A 19,027-nucleotide genomic window follows, 5' to 3' on the forward strand; every position below is an offset into this window, starting at 1 on the left:
GCAGACGGACGGTAATATTGATTCACCTCCATGCCGGAGAGTTCTGGTAGTAAGATGAAGGTGGAAGATGAGAGAGAGAGGGAGCATAGAAACAAGAAATTTGATGGAATAGGAGAAATTTGAGTGGAGAGAGAAAAATAATACAAAGCTTATTTTATGGCTTAAAGGTAGGATGTGACCATAAATAGGTATTTGGCTATAAAAAATCAAAAGGTAGCTATGGAATATAATTTTTTAAAAGGGTATTTATTTAAAATAAATAAGGTATCAACCTTTGCTATAGGAGGTAACTAATCCAAATGTAAATGCGTATGACATTTTGGCCTTGCCTGCCGTTGCCTTTCGGCCCTTTTGGGATATGACTCTCTTCCTCTTTCGGTATGGTGTGTGCACCAACAATTATTGCTTTTTGATTGATTAATTACACCAATTTCTTCTACTCGCTCTTTTACCCCCTTCATTTTATAGCCTGTTTTGGCCAAGCTTCTTTTTGGCCAAAAGTGTTTTTTTTTGGCCAAAGGCAAAAAATTGAGGTGTTTGGCCAAGCTTTTGGAAGGAAAAAAAATGCTTTTGAGGAGAAGCAGAAGCAGAAAAAAGTAGCTTCTCTCCAAAAGCACTTTTTTGAGAAGCACTTTTGAGAAAAATACACATAGAAGCAGTTTTTTAAAGCTTGGCCAAACACTAATTGCTGCTCAGAAGTGCTTTTCAAACTAATTAGCCAAACACAAACTGCTTCTCACCAAAAGTACTTTTGAGAAAAGCACTTTTGAAAAAAAACACTTCTCAAAATAAGCTGATTTTTGCAGCTTGCCAAACGGGCTATTAGTCTATCTATGTTTGGAAAAACAATCTTCTAGTTATAGCACATACTTATATGATATTTGTTCTTCCAATTATGGTGAAAAATCTTTCTTAAAAAGGTTACTTGAAGTCTTTTCCTTTCCTTAACCTTACCCGTTCGATTATTTTTCCAAAATCAATAAAATCCACCTCAAATTATGAGAATGATATATTTCCAATACTAGTATATCCAACTGTAATTCTTGTTATATACTCCTTTTATTCTACTCCACTTTTAGGTATCCTCCCTTCTTTCTTTTTCTTGTGTTTAAAACGTAAAAGCGAGTTTCCTCGTTGTATTTCCTATATTAAAATTACCTATTCATCGATTGATAAGGTATGGTATTTAAATATTTCGATTCGATATTTTCAGTATTCGATTTCTTAAAATAATATACCAATACCATACCCAATTAGATCCGGTATGCGTTAATATTTTTCCTTTCGATTTCGGTTAATTAAGTCTGGTAATTTCGGTTTGTTCAGCTTGAATATTAACTGTTGTATTCTTAATTAAAGTATTTACAATTATGAAAATGTTCTAGACTCACCTAACTGTTGACAAAATCTTTATCCAAAATCATCAAGTATCAACTGGCAGGGGCGGATGTAGAGTTTGGTCGCCGGTTCATCTGAACCCAGTACTTCCGATGCGTAGCATAAATTTATGTGTAAAAATTCATTAAAATTATAACAAATGATAGGTCTTAACCCATAACTTTAAAAATACAATGGGTTTAATGCTAAAAAATTAAAAGTTAAACCGATATAATCTAAATTCTGGATCCGCCTCTGTCAACTAGGAGAAAAAGTTGCATAAAGGAATGAATTTGATCCTTGGAAATATCTTGTTACTTGCTTAGATTTCATTGCTAAACTTAGAGAATACAATAAGGATTAGTGCAACAGATGCGATGGCAATACACGACTAACAAAGTGAGAAACACTCTAAAATCGTAGAAACATTTTGTAGCCGCCCTCAACATGAATGCCAAAGAAAAGTATTGTATAACTTATATAATATGTTATAATCAATAATATATGTGATGTATAACTTAGTATAAATAATCAATAATATATGTAATGTATAACTTAGTATAAATTTCGGTACAGTATCGATATTTCGGTAAAAAAAAATTTACATGCCAAATTATTTAAAAACTTAAACCGAATACCATACTAAATACCCAAATATCGAATACTAAATACAAAAATTTTCGATTTTGATACGATAATTTGGTATTTACCATATTATGCATAGTCCTAACTGGGACTGTTAATTCTAAGAGCATGATATTTTTAGAAAGAATAGATACAATTTCATAAAAAACTTGAATAAAGCACAAGTGTCCTTGGAAGTTGGAACAACAAGAAAAAGAGAGCTTAGAGGGAACGACATGTACACTTGAAAATTACAGCCCGAAAGTTGGTCAGAGATAGGCAGATCTAGAAATTAAATTTTTTGAGTTCGACTTTTAGAATTTTATGTTAGGTGTGTGAACTATCGACTTCAGTTGAACCTATTGTACAAAGCTGCATCCGCTTCTGGTCATAGAAACAACAGACAATAAAAGAGTTGACACAAAAGAAAACAGTACATAACTAGCTTTATTGTGGCTGAGAAGATAAATACTCTTTCACCATCAAGATTTCACCGCACAGCTTCTTAGGCACTTGTTGCAATGCTTTTCCTTCTTGCCAGGCTTGCCCTACCATCACTCCTGGTCCCACATGGCGTACATATATGACAATCTCATCGTTAAAGGGCCATGGATGCTCAGCTGAGATGTTAAAACACCTGAATTAGGCAAGTAGTTCAACTGCACTAAAAGAAACAACAAAGAGAACTCGCCTACACTATATCATTGCCAAGGAATAGGATCCATGACGTGGTATTTCTTTACCAGCAATGTTTATAATATCAACCTAATCGAGGAATCAACCAGCATTGCCCCAGTCACCCCCCCATCCCCACCCCCCCCCTCCCCCCTAAAAAAAAAAAAAAAACCCAAAACCGAACCTTTTATCTTCTATGGAAATTGGAAGAGGAGCAGAAGAACTAGTAAATTTGGCAGCTGAGAGTCAGATATGACTTCGAAAGCAAGAGGAGCATTTAAAGGTGTCTAAAGGTTGACCTAAACAGAAACTTCATGCATAACATTTTTATTTGTAAAATTCGTGCCATACAGAATAGTGGGCTCTCATAGGGTCCATAAAATTTTCCCCGACAGGAAACGGCTAGGGAAGGTTTTGAGCTAGTCAACTAGGCAATAGAAAGGAAAATGGAAATCCAAACAACTATAAGACTCACTATCAAAACTGGTATTCCAAGACATGTAAAGCAGTACAGAAACAATTGTTCAAGAGTGGTTAGGGTAGATAGGTCACTAAAGTGTAAGAAAATAACTACAAAGAACAAACTGCATATGGGCAATACAAGATTTGCACAAGAAGCTCTCTATCTCTGTTTAACAAGATGTCTGATGCAATAACTCTCACCTGGCTTAGGGAAACCACGAGGAAAATCAGGGAGATCCAAGATTCCATCTTTGAATTCATATGCTAAATCACAAGGCTGTTCTGTTGACATCACTTCTTTGAGTTCACTAACCGTAAAGTACAGAGGATAAAATGAATTTGAGAGCCCAGAGAAAACTGATTCGCCTGCATAATGTGGATGGTTGGTTAGGAAAACGTAGACAAGCAATCGATTGAGCAGTAAGCATATCATAAGTTAATCAGTGCTAAGTGTGGAACCCATATAGCTGCTTAACATATGTTGCCTGATTCTTATATATTGTTCCTGACCATTATCAGACATATATCATATATCTGAGATTGCTGTCTTTGTAATAATAATAAAGCAACATCTCCAAGCTAGCATAATACTCATTTATAAATGGACAAGTACAAACTGCAACAGGATTGAAACAAACAACTATTTTCTTTAGAGAAACTTTTTTTTTTTAAAAAAATGGGTTGACATAATGTGTTGGCATATAGCTGAAGATAGCTCTTAATGAACTTACTAATGAGTCGCCCGTATGCCCTCCCATCACCAGTGCGAAATACAACCTGGCATAAAAATTAGTTAAAGAACTCTCGTATAAGCACCAAATTACCAGAGCTGAATGCCTCTGAAAATCGGTCAAAAAGACACCAATTAAGTGGTATAACCTTTTTGAAGAAGTTTAACCAGGCAATCTGCAGTGGCCCTGTTCATATTTGAAGTATCTTAAATCATTATCTGAATATTGAATTGAAAACAACAGAAACACTGGCATGTTACTAACAGCTGGTAGAATACATGTCACGTAAGAAAAGCAGGACAGGCTGCACTAAGGACCTAAAGATCATATGGCACAACCATCAAACTCTCCCTCCATGACTACCCTACCTCACCCACAATCAAACATGCGTACAGATGGATATGAATTAACATCAAACTCCTCCTGAGTACAGGTGACTTTAAAATCTGGTATCATCTAAATTTCTTGTCTAATTTGCTTGAAACTTCAGATGCTAAGGGCAAAACAGAATAAAGATCAGACCACCAATGTTGGCTAAACTTGGACAAATTTTATCATAGTCCAGTATTATGAGAAGCATAAATCAGAAAATAGAACAATTTGGAACATGAAATGACAAAAATCAAGATGAGTAACCTCCACTCGTCCGGCACTTCCAAAATTCAGCAACTGTTTCAGTATTTCCGATTGCTAGCAAGCTAGATGCACTTTTCTGTACCAGCTTTGAATTATAATACCGTGTCCCAGCAATCTCCCAAGCTTGTGATATCAACCTGCTTGAAGTTCAACTAAGAATATGAGAAATTGTAACACTATCAATTGTGTGATATGTTATGTTGCAAAAGCTGACTGCACATAGAATGGTTCCTTTTTTTTTTAATAAAAGAGGCACAAATCGCTTGAAGTTTGAGAAGTAATGATACGTGACGAACATAGCAAGCTTTCTTGGTGGGAGAGGCGGAGATAATCATGCTTTGTCTTATAGCCATAGATCCTCCCCTCACTTTAAGCAATTTTACTCTGAGATGCAAGCTAATAAACTTTATACAAGCAAGTTTTGTCACAAATTTATTATAGCTCATGCTTCACAGATAACAAAGCAAAAGGACGGCCTGAGGGTTTTAGATCGCTGATGATTAGGGGGAAAAGTATCCTAAGATGTCTAAGAACCACGAATGCATCCCAGAAAAAGCCAAGTACTTCTTCCAATTTCTACAGTTAACATTTACTTCCTATACTCAAGTGTTCAAAGAATAAAGTTTCTTTTGTCGAACAATTCAAATTCATTTTAGTTAATTCAAATTTAAATAAAATGTAATTTTCCTTACGACACTGGTTTCTCACCTATGAATTTAACATTATCATCTGCTCTCACCAATATAGTACTAGTATATAAGTCAAATTATCCTATTAAACTCCATCCTTACTCAAACACATCATAAAGGGTCATATAGTTGAGTATTCTCTGCTTCATCAGGCACAACTCATAATAGCAAGAGAAGAAAGGAGACCAAGTAACAGACAAACCTTGGGTTAAGCAATGACAATAGCCTGTGCCGCCTTTCCTCTGGAATATCCTCAATTTTCTTCCTAACCGCAACAACAAATAACAAAGTTAATGAGAAATGATGAGAGCAAATAATTGTCGCAACTAAAATGAACCTCACTGATCGTAATTAAATAAATTCAGTAATAGAACTTACCAAAGATAAGAAGCGGGATTATAAGAAGAAGGGTCTAAAGGAATAAGCTCTTTTGGAGGGTCAAGGAAGGTGACAACATCCTGTTCGTCCAAGTAGACTATTTTGCCATTCGATAAAACTTGGTAGGGTTTTTCATCCCACGGTGAGGATGAGCTGGAGAATGAAGACGACGAAGACGAAGATGTCGAACTTGCTCGTGTAGCGCTGTGGTTTGCCGGACGCGATATTGACAGAGACCTCAAACCGCTGGACGGAAGTGCTGAGCTGAACTTTTTGGAATTGAAATTGATGGCCGGCTGTCGATTTTGGGAAATAATTATTTTGGGGGAGAAGCAGATTGATGGCCGGGCCACGAGGTTATGGGCGGCGCACGACCTCTCGGGGGCAGCTGCTGCCTGAGAATACTGCATTGTGAAGGCACAAGTGTAGCCGAGTGAAGACGTGGGAGTGAAAACCATTGCATTGGAGTAATTTTTAGAGTTGAAGAAAACTTGAGTAATTATTTTTAGTATATCAAGAAAATTAAATTACATTTTTAACTTGGATTTTTTACTCTAGGGTTGAATCTTAACTACATTTTAGAAGATAATTAGCTCCAATTTGGTCATAAAATTTGGGAGCTTTTTTTCAAATTCTATTTTCAAATATTTGTTTGTTTATAGATTTTAATTATTTTTTGACAGATTTTGAAAATAAAATTTTCAAATCCCAAAAATAGCTCTAAAGTATTTTTTTCGGACAAAATGCATGTCCAAATAATTTCAACTTTCAAAACTATTTTTTATAGCATTTTTTTAAAAAATTAATTTTTTAAGTTTCAACCAAATCTATATACAAACGCTAGCTTAAAGTAAATTTAAAAATAAATTCTTAAATTTGTGTCAATTCAAATTACCTTTAAATTTTGTGTCAATTCAAATTACCTCACGTAAATTTGCATGTCGTGTACCCTTAGCTTCGTTAGGGTAACAAAAATTAAGGACGAGGATAAATAAATATCACATTAGTTGGTTATATATTGAATTGGTCTATTTAGCGGAGTACTCATTTCATCTGTGACTACAAAAGCAGCGAGAGAAAGAGAGTGCGATCCAGAAAGAGAGTGAGAGCAGCAGAAAATGGCTTCAAACGCAGCGGCGCCGTTTTGGAGGTCGGCGGGGATGACGTACATAACATACTCAAACCTATGTGCGAACCTGGTTAGGAACTGCCTTAAGGAGCCTTACAAGTCCGAAGCCCTGACCCGTGAGAAGGTCCACTACTCCGTCTCCAAATGGGTCGATGGCAAGCCTCAGAAACCCAGTGAGAAATCTCTGTTTTTTCTTTTTTTTATTTTTCCCCTTTCGAGAAGGAAAATTTAAAGTTCAGATCTTTTGTTTCCTATTTCATTATTTGTGTGTTAATTCATGTTAGTGTTTCAGTAATTCCTCTTTTTTATCAATGCGCATCTCGTGGTAGGATTTGTAAATGGATTAAAATTCGAAAATTGGTTATCTTAGGGTTTTTGTATGTGATTAGTAGGTGGCATTTCTTAATCTAGGGTTTTCTGTTCATATTGCAGAATGCAATGAATTATTGTTAATATTATTAATTCTGTTTGATTTCTGTAGGAGTTGTTCTCTTAACTGTTCTATTAATTATAAAAGGAGAATTCCTAGTTAGAAAATGTCCATCGTTTTTCAGATCCTAGACATGAAATGTTCTTATTAAACGCTCTGGCTTGACTAGAGAGATAACCAACCAGTTGAAACTAAAATGAGTTTAGTAGTTTATCCACTCCAGTTTCATTATTTGGTGGACTGTGAAATCTTTGCTCTTCTGACTTGCATGTGGATATCATATCCACTTAACACTCTATTTGGATCATTGTTACCCATCGTTTTATAATGTATCGTATTGTATTGTATGTTATTGTATTGTATCATTTTATGAATACAACGTTTGGATAGATTGTATTATTTGTTGTTGTCAAATAACATTTTGCTGTTTGATTTGATTGTATCGTACTGTACTGTAACTGATAAGTTTACTAAAATACCCTTAATTATTTTAAATATTATCAAGAATTACACATAAAGTAATTAGAATTGGAATTTAACATCAATATTATACAGCTAATTGGAGATAAAGTAATTAGAATTGGAATTTAACATCAATATTATATAGCTAATTGGAGATAAAGTAATTAGAATTGGAGTTAAAAATCAAAGTAGAAGAAAGAATAAAACAAAAAGAAGGCAAAACCTATACATGACGTTGGAGTTGGAATGGCAGAAGGAAAAAAGGAATGAAGACGTAGGCTATAGGTTAGGAGATTTGGATTGAAATAAAAAAAAAAAGTAAAGGGTAAAATAGAATTATAAAGTAATAAGTTAGGACATAATTGGAAAGTGTTAGATAGTTATGTGTAAATAGTCCTAGTCTCATATGTTGTAGGAGTAGAATATGTCATAGTCCCATATATAGTAGGAGTATAATATGTATTATATATAGGGCTCATTGTATCATTGTTAAAAAATAGATTTTTTCTCCCATACATTCTCATATGGTATCAGAGCTTCAATGAGAAAATTATCGTTGTGCGTCATTCCAACGACATCCGGGAAGAAAGATCTCGTCGCCGTGCAATTTTCCGACAACTTCGTCTTATTCCAAGGGTTAATCACTGCTACAGTGGTACTGTAAATATACCAGTACCACCATTGGATCCGAAACCCTTGTACGACTAAACCCCAGAAATTCCAGTCCTATCAGAACAGAAAGTCAGTCACCGTGCATCTTTCCGGTTGACGACTCAAGATTGATTTGCGTTATCTCCTCATCAGTAAGTGTTGTGCGAAAACCAACACTACCATCTTGTTCGAAAACAGTCAATCGCTCCGGCAGAAAGTCCCTCACGCGCCTCCACGCGTCGCCAAAACTAGGGTTCCGGCAAGCTACTATAACTTTTCCGGCGTGTGAGCCATTCCGGCCACTTTTTGACAAAACTTTTTCAGAGCAACTTACTCGTCAAGTGATTCCGAGCCTACCCATATAAATTACATCAAAATCTGACAACTTTTATTTTTTCTGGCGTGAACAGTGCCCTTTTATGGCGTGAACAGTGGTTCCTGCGTGAATAGTAATTTCCAGAAAAGTTTCTGTGTTTCTGGTGGTGTTTTAGAACCTATTTTGTAGTGTGGAATTCGGCTTAGTCTCACTATTTTCAAATTTTTCCGCGACCTTTCGGCCAACTTCTGTTTATCAGCAACGACCTGATTTTGTTGCTCAGGGGGAGTCTAGTGGCCTTGTATGTCGAATGATCAGCTTGCAGATATTTTCACCAAGTCCCTCACTGATCCTCGTATTAGTTACATATGTAACAAGCTCGGTACATATGATTTGTATGCACCGGCTTGAGGGGAAATGTTAGGTAGTTATGTGTAAATAGTCCTAGTCCCATATATAGTAGGAGTAGAATATGTCATAGTCCCATATATAATAGGAGTAGAATATGTATTATATATAAGGCTCACTGTATCATTGTTAAAAAATAGATTTTTTTTCCGAGCATTCTCATAGAAAGAAAAATAGGAAACAATCCCACCACACCAAATCAATTGTTTCGAAAAATGAGACTTTTCATTGTCCTGGAACAATGGATTTAACAATACAATACAACCAATTTTAACTAAACAATCAAAACAAACATTGTTCTGGGATAACAATACAATACGATACAATGGACAGCAACCATCCAAACAAGCTGTAAACCTCGAACGGTTGATAATTAACTTGGCAGACTCAGGGGTGGATGTAGGGTAATCAATACGTGTTCGTCTGAACCCAATAACTTTAGCTTAGATCTTGTATAGTGTTAGAAAATTTACTAAATTAATACAAATAATAGATTTTGAACCTAGTAAATCAAATGGCCTTTGGTGGAATTTCAAACTCTGAACCCATAAAGTTCAAATTTTGGATCCGCTGCCGCAGACTTTGCGATGCTGAGACTCATACTTATTTGAATATTCAGATGGTGCTGTTTGCCCCTCTAAAAAGCTTAGTCTGAAATCTTTCAACTCATCTACTTCGTTCAAATATTCCCCAAATTGTGGTTGTCTAGTGTCGATCATTTGCTTAATACTGTCCATCTGGTTGCCTACTAATTCTCTGCTCTTTCTTGTTTATTCCCCTCCTCTTCCTAAAAGATATTCTTTTCTCACTTCTAATCGCTGCTGTAGAGTGAGCATTGGGATATCGTTTCACCCATTTCATCATATACCTATACATTTGTATTCTCAACATGTCAAGATGAAATGCTTAAATTACGCAATTTATTTCATCTTTTCTCCCCTTTTCCAGAAAGTGTTTCTTCTCTTCCTTTTTCATAGTACAAGGTCTAACTGAATTATGGAAGTTGGACTCATTAAGAGAAAGAAAAAGAAGCAGAGGATCATTATGATGACACCACGTGCGACTGGCGACTGCTGATTGTTATTAATGTATATGGTTGATGTGTAGATGCTTCTATTTGTGTTTATACATGCTCTTTAATGTGAGTGACAAAATAGGTTCTCTCACATGTTAAAATTTATAGAACAAATGAATTATGGTAAATAGGAATTTATCTTTTTGTGTCTTTAAGGGTCATGTCTGCATTGTCATGTGTTGTATGCACTTCTGAAAATTTTAATTCCATATTTCTACATACGTTTCTTTTTTATGTTTTAGATGAGGGGATGGGGCATGGAGGATGGGTTATATGGCCTGTATATATGTTATTTGCTCTATTGTCTTAATGCCATTGCAAGCTGTGCTTTCTGCTTACTGATAAACATTTCTGCTGGTTTTTAAACAGCCATCCGCTCAGATTCTCCTGAAGAATGAGACCAACTGAACAAGGTTGGATATCAGGCTTTATTTCTTCTCTCAAATGAATTTTGTACTTTCCTGGCATTACATACGGTGCTCGTGTGCTGGGGCTTGCATAAAAACATTTATATGCTAATAATATAGCCGATAGACCTTGACTTATACCTGTTGGATGGAATTGTGATAATGTTTATTTCTAGAACCTGCTTCTGTTGTCAAGAGACTTATTTCCTTTTTTCTAACGAAACTTGTCCAATGGCCATGGGGGCTGGGGCTGTCATAATGCATCAAGCCCAACGTTCACCTGTGTAATTTAAATCATTGAGCCTTTGAAGATGTCTTGGAACATAACATAAAGTAACCGCCATGGTCAACGAAGCAGCGGTCTTCTGTTTTCAAAAGTGGTGAGAAGGAAGAGGAGGGTAGAGCAGAATTGTTGTACGCTTTATTTCCTATGAGCCTGGACTAAATATGTAAAACTAATGAAATAATACCAATACAACTTACATTATAAAATATTTTTCAAAAATAAATCTTCTAATTTTAAATGCTAACACCACCATAAAATTCGTGGTTGGAAGCTTGAACTCTTTTCTTTCTTCATTACTCCGGTGCAACACTTTGGAAATAAGTTCGAGGCTTGATAGATTATGTTAATGCACGACCATAATAGGTTGCTTATAACGTCGAACCAGCTATTCTAGGCTGGCTAAGTGTGCTGGGCTAGCAAACCTATATATTATTATCTTTTCATGAACCACTTGGAGTTGAATTATACTCTTCCTCTAATTCTTGCTTTTATCCACGTAAAATCTTGCCAAGAGCGCGAAAATATCTTCTTAATTCTTGCTTATCCATCTAAAATCTCGATACAAATATTATAGCCAAGAGTGCCAAAATGATAGTGTAATTTGGTTGAGTTTTTCTCAAGCTAGTTCATCACTATATGATCTCTCTTAGGCTGTTACATAATTCTAGTAGCATTTATATGTATTATCTCTCTTCCTTTGCCTCTGTAATGGTTTCTTCAAGTGGAGTTCCAGGTTCTGTTGTGGAGAAGCCTTCATCTGGAGGCGACGCAGTTCTGGTTTCTGGGCTTTGTGACGGAAGGTTGGGAGATATTTCAGGGGAAGCTGCACTTGCTGCGAACGGTGTAGTCGTTTGGCTTTCATTGCCTTCGCCCGGCTTTTCTGACTTAGAATTAGGTTTCTCTTTCTCATCATCAAAGGCTTTTGCTATAGCAGAAAGCTTTTGCCATATAGAATCATCAGTGGCTAAGATTTCCCTGTTCTGATAAAGAAAGATGAGTAAGAATGTGAGAAGAGCGGAGCCTGCTGATACACCAGCTATGAGGAAAAGGCCCTTAAAACTATCTAGCTTGAGTCTATCAGATGTTATAACCATTCCATCTTTCTCAGGACAATCTGTTTCATTCCCGAACCATTTCTGTATTATGTTATTCATAAACTCTCCCTCCATCACCTTTAGGACTCCTCTCGAGACGTCAGGTACCAATGGAGATCCTTTTGGAAATGCCTGCAAGAAGTTATGGAGAAAATAATATGGATTAGATTGAGTAAACTACAAACCATTCTAAACACGTTCCAAAACATCACTGGAACACAAGAATCTTACGAATCCAAAGCCGGCTGTCTTGTATGTTGGGCCGATCATAATATACTTCCCGCAGTACTTGTTGAGGAAGAGTCTGAGATAAGGTAGTTCATCAACAATTGCACCAACACCTCCATTTTTACTTCCTCTCGATAGGGCAGCATTATACTCTTCCAATGTGCTATAACTTCTAAGCTTGGTGCTGTCAAATCTGATGCGCTTCAAGATGTCTTTGACAAAGGAACCTTCTTGGTACCCAACATATTCTCCATTCTTGATGAGATCATTGAGGTCTGTTATAGTAGGTTGGAGCTGTTGCACCGTTAACATAGATGTTAAACTGGCGGTATAACTTGATGTCAGCACAAGAACCACGAAAACCCACACAATCACCACAAATCTTGTTAAGTTGCTTGTTACCCTCTCTTCTGCAACCAGCCATATATATGATTTGTTGAGAAACAAGGAGAATTAATGTAAAGCTTTCATATATACTTCGGTTTGAGTTAGAGACTTACTGTGGGCAAAAACGAGAGTCGAGAAGGAAAACCAGAATACCATCCCAACTTGCTTGCGTTTGGGTCCTCGAAATTCTTCGTTTACACGGTGTTCGAGTACCCAAACCACAAAACCAATGAAGACGAAGAATGCTCCAGTTGTGATCCAAAGTTCTCTCTGTAGAGGTTTCAAGAAAATCCAAGCATTCTTTCTCTCATCATCCTTTACTGGCACAACTGCAGAAATGCCCGACTCTGTAAAAGGTAGTGTGAAATCCACATACTTGGATCGGTTCTCTGAAATGGTCACATCACCTACAACTGCATCATATTCCTGGTTCAAGAAGACGATGATTATTATGGTTGATCTTTCTCAGCCAAAGCAAAAGTAGAAAGTCGATAAGAAAACCCCCGAAACGAGCATGTAAGGTATTCAGCCAAAGAGGTTAATTTATACAAGGACTAGGTATTACCTTAGAAGAGATCTTGTAAACAAGATGATCATAGTCTGGATTAGTGTGACTATCTGGTATTCGAAATGGAATAAATTCATAAGGGACAGCATATGGCAAAGATTGGATGACTTCTATGAAGACATCTGCACAGAAACCAGTTGCAGTTACTGCTTTTGTTTTTGGATCTGTTTCCACTTTAATGAATTGCTCCAGCCCTTCTTTGACAGGAACGCCAATCCTTAACTTCTTCCCGGTTGTGGGTATTTCCCAGCCTCTCGGAACAATATTAGATTCACCGGGCCAAAAGATGGTCCCTAGTTTCTTATTATTACTCTTAGCTGTTTTCCCATTCATCTTCAGTTTATAGGAAATTCCATCCGTCTCTGTCCAGAATCCAATACTTCTCTCTCCTTTCCCAATTATATTCACAATCTGATATGGGGATGGCTGCAATTCTCCATTAATGATACGGAAATCACCACTTAGTCCAGTTTTTAGCGTTATGTTTTGCATAGAGTCAATGAGCAAAGATCCCAACTCTGAGGTTCCAAGTGCATCTAAGTCCGTTGAGTTGTCTCTAGTGTCTACTTTTTTGGATTTTGGGGTAGCAGTGCCAGCCACTTTCTCTACTGCTTTTGCTAATGCTGTGACGCCATCATACGCCCATAGCCCGTAAACATTGAGTTCTACTGTGTCCATGTCTGGATACTCTTGGCGAAATCTCCTTCTCCATCTCTTGTTGAAATTGGTAAGCTCATTTGATCTTGGAACATAAGGCTTTATACCAAGAACACCTTGCATTGATGACTCAATCACTGAACGATTTACCGAATCCAAAAGACTCGTTAGAACATCTGTGATGATCCATGCATATCCATCGCTCATCATTCCGGCTTCTTCTGCCTTGAGGAAAAGGCGTGAGGCAAGTGATGGTTGCAAGTGCACGACGAAAATCCTAGTCTGCATTGTATTCAACTTGTATAGCTCTCTGAGGATTATATCATCATTGGCTGAAGGTGAAATAACACTTCTATATGAGACTAAAGTGCTGCTTTCTAGTAAGGCATCAGTCAAATGTGGAACTATTCCAGTTCCATAGGGGCTATCCTCGTATATGACTACAACCTCTCTCCAATCAAATCTACTAACAATTGCTGCAATGGCCTTGGTCTGGCTGGAAGAAGGAAGTGCTGCTCTGATGAAGTAGGGGTGTTCCTCGACTGTAAGTAAAGGACTTGTTGCTGGAGAAATGATTGGGACTTCTGCTCTTTTCGCTATTTCAATCACAAAATCAGTTTGTGTAGACATTTGTGGCCCAAAGATAGCTTGCACTTTGACATCCTTTAGCAAGGATATAGCTGCACATACATATCAGACTATAACAAATTGTTTAAAACATGCCTTCCGAAATAGGAAAGTCGAAGGGAAAGAAAATTTTACAAAAAGAGTATCTCGTGCAAATAGGGCACGAGTAACTACTAGATGAAGCACCCAGGGGTATGGCCTAGTTATAAATGAAGTGGGTTGAGAACCATGATGTCTCAGGTTCAAATACCAACGTAGACAAAAACACTATATGATTTCTTCTTATCTGTCCAAACTTTGATAGACAGAGTTGCTTGATAGTTGTGCTAATACGAGGTACCAGGTATCTCGTGAGATTAGTGAGGTACATGCAAGCTAGTCAGGACACTACGTTTAAAAAAGAACTAATAGATGAAGATCTTCTAGACTATATTGCGCGGACTCTCCAAAATGCTGTCGCACTGTGTCGGATCCTTCAAAAATACACTACTTTTGGAGGATCTGACACGCACCCGATGATATTTTCATGAGAGAGTCCGAGCAACATAGATTCTAGATGTGATAGAATCAGTACAAGTCTATAAGGGTTAGAAATTTGCCAAGTTACTCTGCTGCTCAGTATAGATCTTGACAACACCTTTTATAAAATACCTTACCTTCTAAAATATATATATATATATATATATACCAGAGTATGTCTGACGCGTGAAGAAAAAAGAATAAGATATGCTAGTTTAAGAGAAGTAAATCAAGGAGCTATATATATGCAGCTGAATGTACCAGCAGATGCTGCTTCGACATCATCTTTCTTGGAGTCCCTGAAGTGAGGGACTATCCTAATGGCACTGCGACTCGCGGCATGGTAATCTGCAAGTGCTAGTAAGATGCATGTGTGCATTACTTTTGCCAAAACTGTTTCAAAATCAAGAATTATGCCCACATCCACCTTTACAGGTTTAGTTTCATCTTCACCTCTTGTTGGCACTATATAGTGGCAAAAGCAAATAATGGAGACAAATTTCATCAAAAGAATCAGGAAATGGCATCTTGGATTTGGCATTTGGAGAACTCTTGTAAGTTGGACAAGCAGTTTGTGCCTATGCAACTAACCACACCTTTCAAGGATGTCTGTACAGGTCTCTCAAATGGGTGGCTGTGGATATAAGGCTTCAGAATCAGGGAACTTCACATACACTTATACCTGTAAACACCTTAGTACCTATAATAAGGCCAAACCCCATAAATGTAGAAAGAAAAGTCAAAATAAAGTTTTCAAAGAAGACAATAGTTGAAGAGAGAGAGAGAGAGAGAGAGAGAGAGAGAGAGAGTTTCCACACATTCTACACTGCAAGCTTGTAAGCTTCCTCCTCAGTTATTTGACCAAATCAATTGATTTTGGTTGAACTTTAGTTCTGGACTAGCTCAGTTACAAATCCTACGAATTACCCCATTGGAGCTACTACTGCTATATATGATCCTGTCTTATTTTACACGTTTTCAGTTTAGAGTCTTTTGTCTTGCTTGCACATCAAACAGCAAAACACAGCCACTGCCCCGTCTTCTAGTTATGCATGGAATGATAATGCAGTTAGTAGTCGAAATTAGTATTAAACATCTATATCTTCTATATATTATTAAAAGGAAAGGAAAAAGCCCTCTCCTTAAGCCAAGTGGCAGCCTAAAAAAATGCCACATGGCATAATAGGTTACTAATTAGTTATTTAGTTTATAATTAGTTATTGGTTACTTATTTTTGAATTTAAATACATATAAAAAACGAAAATAATAAAATACAATAAAAAATTACCATATATATTAATATATATATATATATATATATATATATAAAAGTTGGTTACGTTATTTGGATTAATAAATATAGATATCTTATAATTAAATATAATTAAAAGAACGAAAAAGAAATATATAAAAAATAACTACCCATTTAAATTTCGTGGGAGTTGTTTCAAGTTTGAGTTTTTAAATAAAGCAAAAAAAAAAAAGTTACCTATAAAAAAACGAAAAAAGAGAAGAAAAACTACCCATTCAAATTGGGAAGTAGTTTCAAGTTGGAGTTTTAAAATAAAAAACGAAATTAAAAAAAATAATGAATTACCAATTCAAATTGGAGTTTTAAAATTATTTTGAAATAAAAAACGAAAAATCTATTTATATATATAATATAACATAATATAATATATGTATAATATATAATATATAATATATATAATAGGAGAGTCAAAGAAATGTATTTATATATATATATATATATATATATATATATATATATATACATATAATAGGAGAGGCAAAGAAATGTTATAATGACAAGCGTCATAATTTCTATTAAAAATATAATTATACTAAATATTGAATAATATAATAAATATAAATACATAACGAAAAAATTATTTGATGACTATATAAGTCCCTTTAATTTAATGGAGATTTTATTTATTAAAATTTAGACAATATCTATTCTATTTATATAGAATATGATAATCAAATAATTGTGATAATTTCAAATGTAACATCGAAAAATTAACAAAGTGACAAATATTTTTTTAATATTGACCGTGCATCGCGCTGGTACGACTACTAGTTGTTAATGTAAGAGGAAGCTGCTTGGGAATTTGCCTATTATGTTGAAATGGACATATTACTGCTCTGAAGGGAGTCTTGGAGCAACGGTAAAATTGTACCTATAAGTTACAGGTTCAAGCCGTGGAAGTTACCACTAATCTTGCATTTCTAGATCACACCCGTTGGAGTGAGACCCTTTTCCGGACCCTACATGAACGCGGGATGCCTTGTGCATCAGGCTGCCGTGAAAGTAGCTACTAATGCTTGCATTAGAGTAGACTGCCTACTATCATACCTCTAGGGGTGCAGCCTTTCCCCTAACCCTGCGCGAATACGGAATGCTTTATGCACCGGCCGGACATATTACTGCTCTCCTTCCATCCAGTTGTGGTCCTAAAACCTTTAGTTGTTTAATTATGATCCATAACTATAGTGGTTGTCTGCTCTCTGTGTTACTGACTATTCAACTTTTTGAACTTGTGGGCCAAATATTCTAGTCTTCTTCCCATTCATTTCGTCAATTCAACAGTCATCTGTTGTTCGAGAGCAAGAATCCAGCCCATATTAATAAACTATTAAGTCAAGCTGGGATAGTAATATTGCTACTAAATTGGTTCTTCTCTGAACCTCCTCTGACCTCTATATGAGTCCAATAATTGAAGCCAAAGAAAGGGGAAAAAAAGAAGAAAAGAGAAGAGTCTTGGTCTATTCCTATCTTGGACTGCTTCAAACTCGCATTTTATGGTTACACTATACTTATACTAATTTTTCATGATTAAGTAATAATTAAGATGATAAAGTGTATTAATAATTAACTATGTTTTGGTGATAAAAGTGCATAGGAAGACATGTGTCATGTATCAATTGGATTAACGTAAACACATAGGTGGACCTATGTTATCAACTAAGGGGGTCACCGGCTCCCGGAAAATTCAACAAAATTTTCCTGAATACATATATATACAAAGTAGATTTGGCTGAAAGCAAAATGCATCCTCAACCTGGGTCCGCCTCTGCCGTAAACATCAATAAGTTTTAACCGCTTTAGACAGTATATTTGATTGCTATTATCCCCAACAAGCTCTCTGTAATTTCTTACGTAGATGAAAAGCAATGTTTCGAAATGTTTAGTTACAAATATTCTCGAGTATTAAAATTTTTTGATTCACATTACTACTTTTTAATATAGTTTTCATAAAAAAGCGAGGGATTGTATAATGCAATTTGAGACAAGTAGACATATTAACATATCTTTTTTCAATTTGAGAATGTTTTGTGAAATCTTCCTAAACTAAAGGTTAGCTATAATTTAACCCAATATGCAAATGTTTACTATTAATTTATTTTTTATCATAGCTTCTTATTTTCTTATTCCACTTAGAAGTCGAAAAGTAATATGCTCGTCCATATGTTACTAATATAATATTAAACAATTATATCACAACATTCAAAAAATTGCATTTTTTTTATTTGAAAAAGAAGAAAAGATCAAATCTAGAATTTACCTTCATTTGATTCAAAACGAAATAACATTTTGCTTTTAGGTTTAGCCGATATAAAAAGTTCGTAAAAAACATTTGTAGTACGTAAAATCAGTCTTTTTTCTATAATCATCCAAATTTGATATATATTGATACGACTATTTCAAACTCACACCTACCATGTAGAGTCGATTAATGAAAATATTCTTTATTAAGGGATTTTTTCTTCCCTAGAGTTTGAACTCGAATCCTCTAGTTAAGCGTTAGAAGATAGATAGAGATTAAAGTATTTTTGTTATAGTTATCAACGCCTAGAATAAATAAAAAAATACCAAATTTAACATATAACTTTGTAGGCATTTGGACAATATTTAATTGAAGTTGTTAAAAATGTATTTAAAGTTGAAGTTGAAATAGTGAAATATTTTTAATGAACAAATGAGTTACTCTAAAATATTATAGAACAGATTGCTCATAACTCGCACCAAGTTTACTCTCTCTCCGTTACCGTCAACTAACAGCGGGGGAAATGTCCTACTATGCCTTCATCACTATGCCGTCAGTTCCGCTTCCTACTTGACTGAATCTGCCGCCATGGAAGGGGATATCTACACATCTAACAACTGATGGGAATGCAGAGGAGATATAATGGTTCCCTTCTCAAAT

General features: G+C 35.7%; 3 protein-coding genes across 3 annotated transcripts; 1 reads left to right on the forward strand and 2 right to left on the reverse strand.

Moving 5' to 3' along the window:
* Positions 1 to 2,153: 2,153 nt before the first annotated feature.
* On the reverse strand, positions 2,154 to 6,052 carry LOC109211094. The gene is made up of 7 exons (XM_019374595.1): positions 5,573 to 6,052; positions 5,397 to 5,459; positions 4,506 to 4,642; positions 4,018 to 4,055; positions 3,870 to 3,915; positions 3,340 to 3,504; positions 2,154 to 2,621 (listed from the first exon to the last, which is right to left on the reverse strand). Exons 1-7 carry the CDS (start codon positions 6,028 to 6,030, stop codon positions 2,449 to 2,451), a joined length of 1,080 nt encoding a protein of 359 aa, XP_019230140.1. The 5' UTR covers positions 6,031 to 6,052; the 3' UTR covers positions 2,154 to 2,448.
* Positions 6,053 to 6,597: 545 nt separating this feature from the next.
* On the forward strand, positions 6,598 to 10,668 carry LOC109211088 (ATP synthase subunit epsilon, mitochondrial-like). The gene is made up of 2 exons (XM_019374588.1): positions 6,598 to 6,874; positions 10,413 to 10,668. The coding sequence occupies exons 1-2, from the start codon at positions 6,691 to 6,693 to the stop codon at positions 10,439 to 10,441; spliced, it is 213 nt and encodes a 70-aa protein (XP_019230133.1). The 5' UTR covers positions 6,598 to 6,690; the 3' UTR covers positions 10,442 to 10,668.
* Positions 10,669 to 11,244: 576 nt separating this feature from the next.
* LOC109211087 (glutamate receptor 2.8-like) lies at positions 11,245 to 15,499 on the reverse strand. Its single transcript, XM_019374587.1, has 5 exons — positions 15,078 to 15,499; positions 13,011 to 14,350; positions 12,559 to 12,871; positions 12,062 to 12,468; positions 11,245 to 11,962 (listed from the first exon to the last, which is right to left on the reverse strand). Exons 1-5 carry the CDS (start codon positions 15,355 to 15,357, stop codon positions 11,420 to 11,422), a joined length of 2,883 nt encoding a protein of 960 aa, XP_019230132.1. The 5' UTR covers positions 15,358 to 15,499; the 3' UTR covers positions 11,245 to 11,419.
* Between the last annotated feature and the right edge of the window lie 3,528 nt (positions 15,500 to 19,027).

This window comes from Nicotiana attenuata, unplaced genomic scaffold, assembly GCF_001879085.1.
Source record: "Nicotiana attenuata strain UT unplaced genomic scaffold, NIATTr2, whole genome shotgun sequence".
Classification (NCBI taxonomy): Eukaryota; Viridiplantae; Streptophyta; class Magnoliopsida; order Solanales; family Solanaceae; genus Nicotiana; species Nicotiana attenuata.

Excerpts from the sequence above, each read along its gene's own strand:
- LOC109211094 (XM_019374595.1), bottom strand. The coding sequence starts at position 6,030 with ATGGTTTTCACTCCCACGTCTTCACTCGGCTACACTTGTGCCTTCACA. Across the intron at positions 5,460-5,572 it reads AATCCCGCTTCTTATCTTTG|GAAGAAAATTGAGGATATTC; the intron begins GTAAGTTCTATT and ends TGTTGCGGTTAG. Across the intron at positions 4,056-4,505 it reads GAAGTGCCGGACGAGTGGAG|GGCCACTGCAGATTGCCTGG; the intron begins GTTACTCATCTT and ends AAATATGAACAG.
- LOC109211088 (XM_019374588.1), top strand. The coding sequence starts at position 6,691 with ATGGCTTCAAACGCAGCGGCGCCGTTTTGGAGGTCGGCGGGGATGACG. Across the intron at positions 6,875-10,412 it reads TGGCAAGCCTCAGAAACCCA|CCATCCGCTCAGATTCTCCT; the intron begins GTGAGAAATCTC and ends GTTTTTAAACAG.
- LOC109211087 (XM_019374587.1), bottom strand. The coding sequence starts at position 15,357 with ATGCCAAATCCAAGATGCCATTTCCTGATTCTTTTGATGAAATTTGTC. Across the intron at positions 12,469-12,558 it reads GACTCTCGTTTTTGCCCACA|AAGAGAGGGTAACAAGCAAC; the intron begins GTAAGTCTCTAA and ends GGCTGGTTGCAG. Across the intron at positions 11,963-12,061 it reads AGACAGCCGGCTTTGGATTC|GCATTTCCAAAAGGATCTCC; the intron begins GTAAGATTCTTG and ends AACTTCTTGCAG.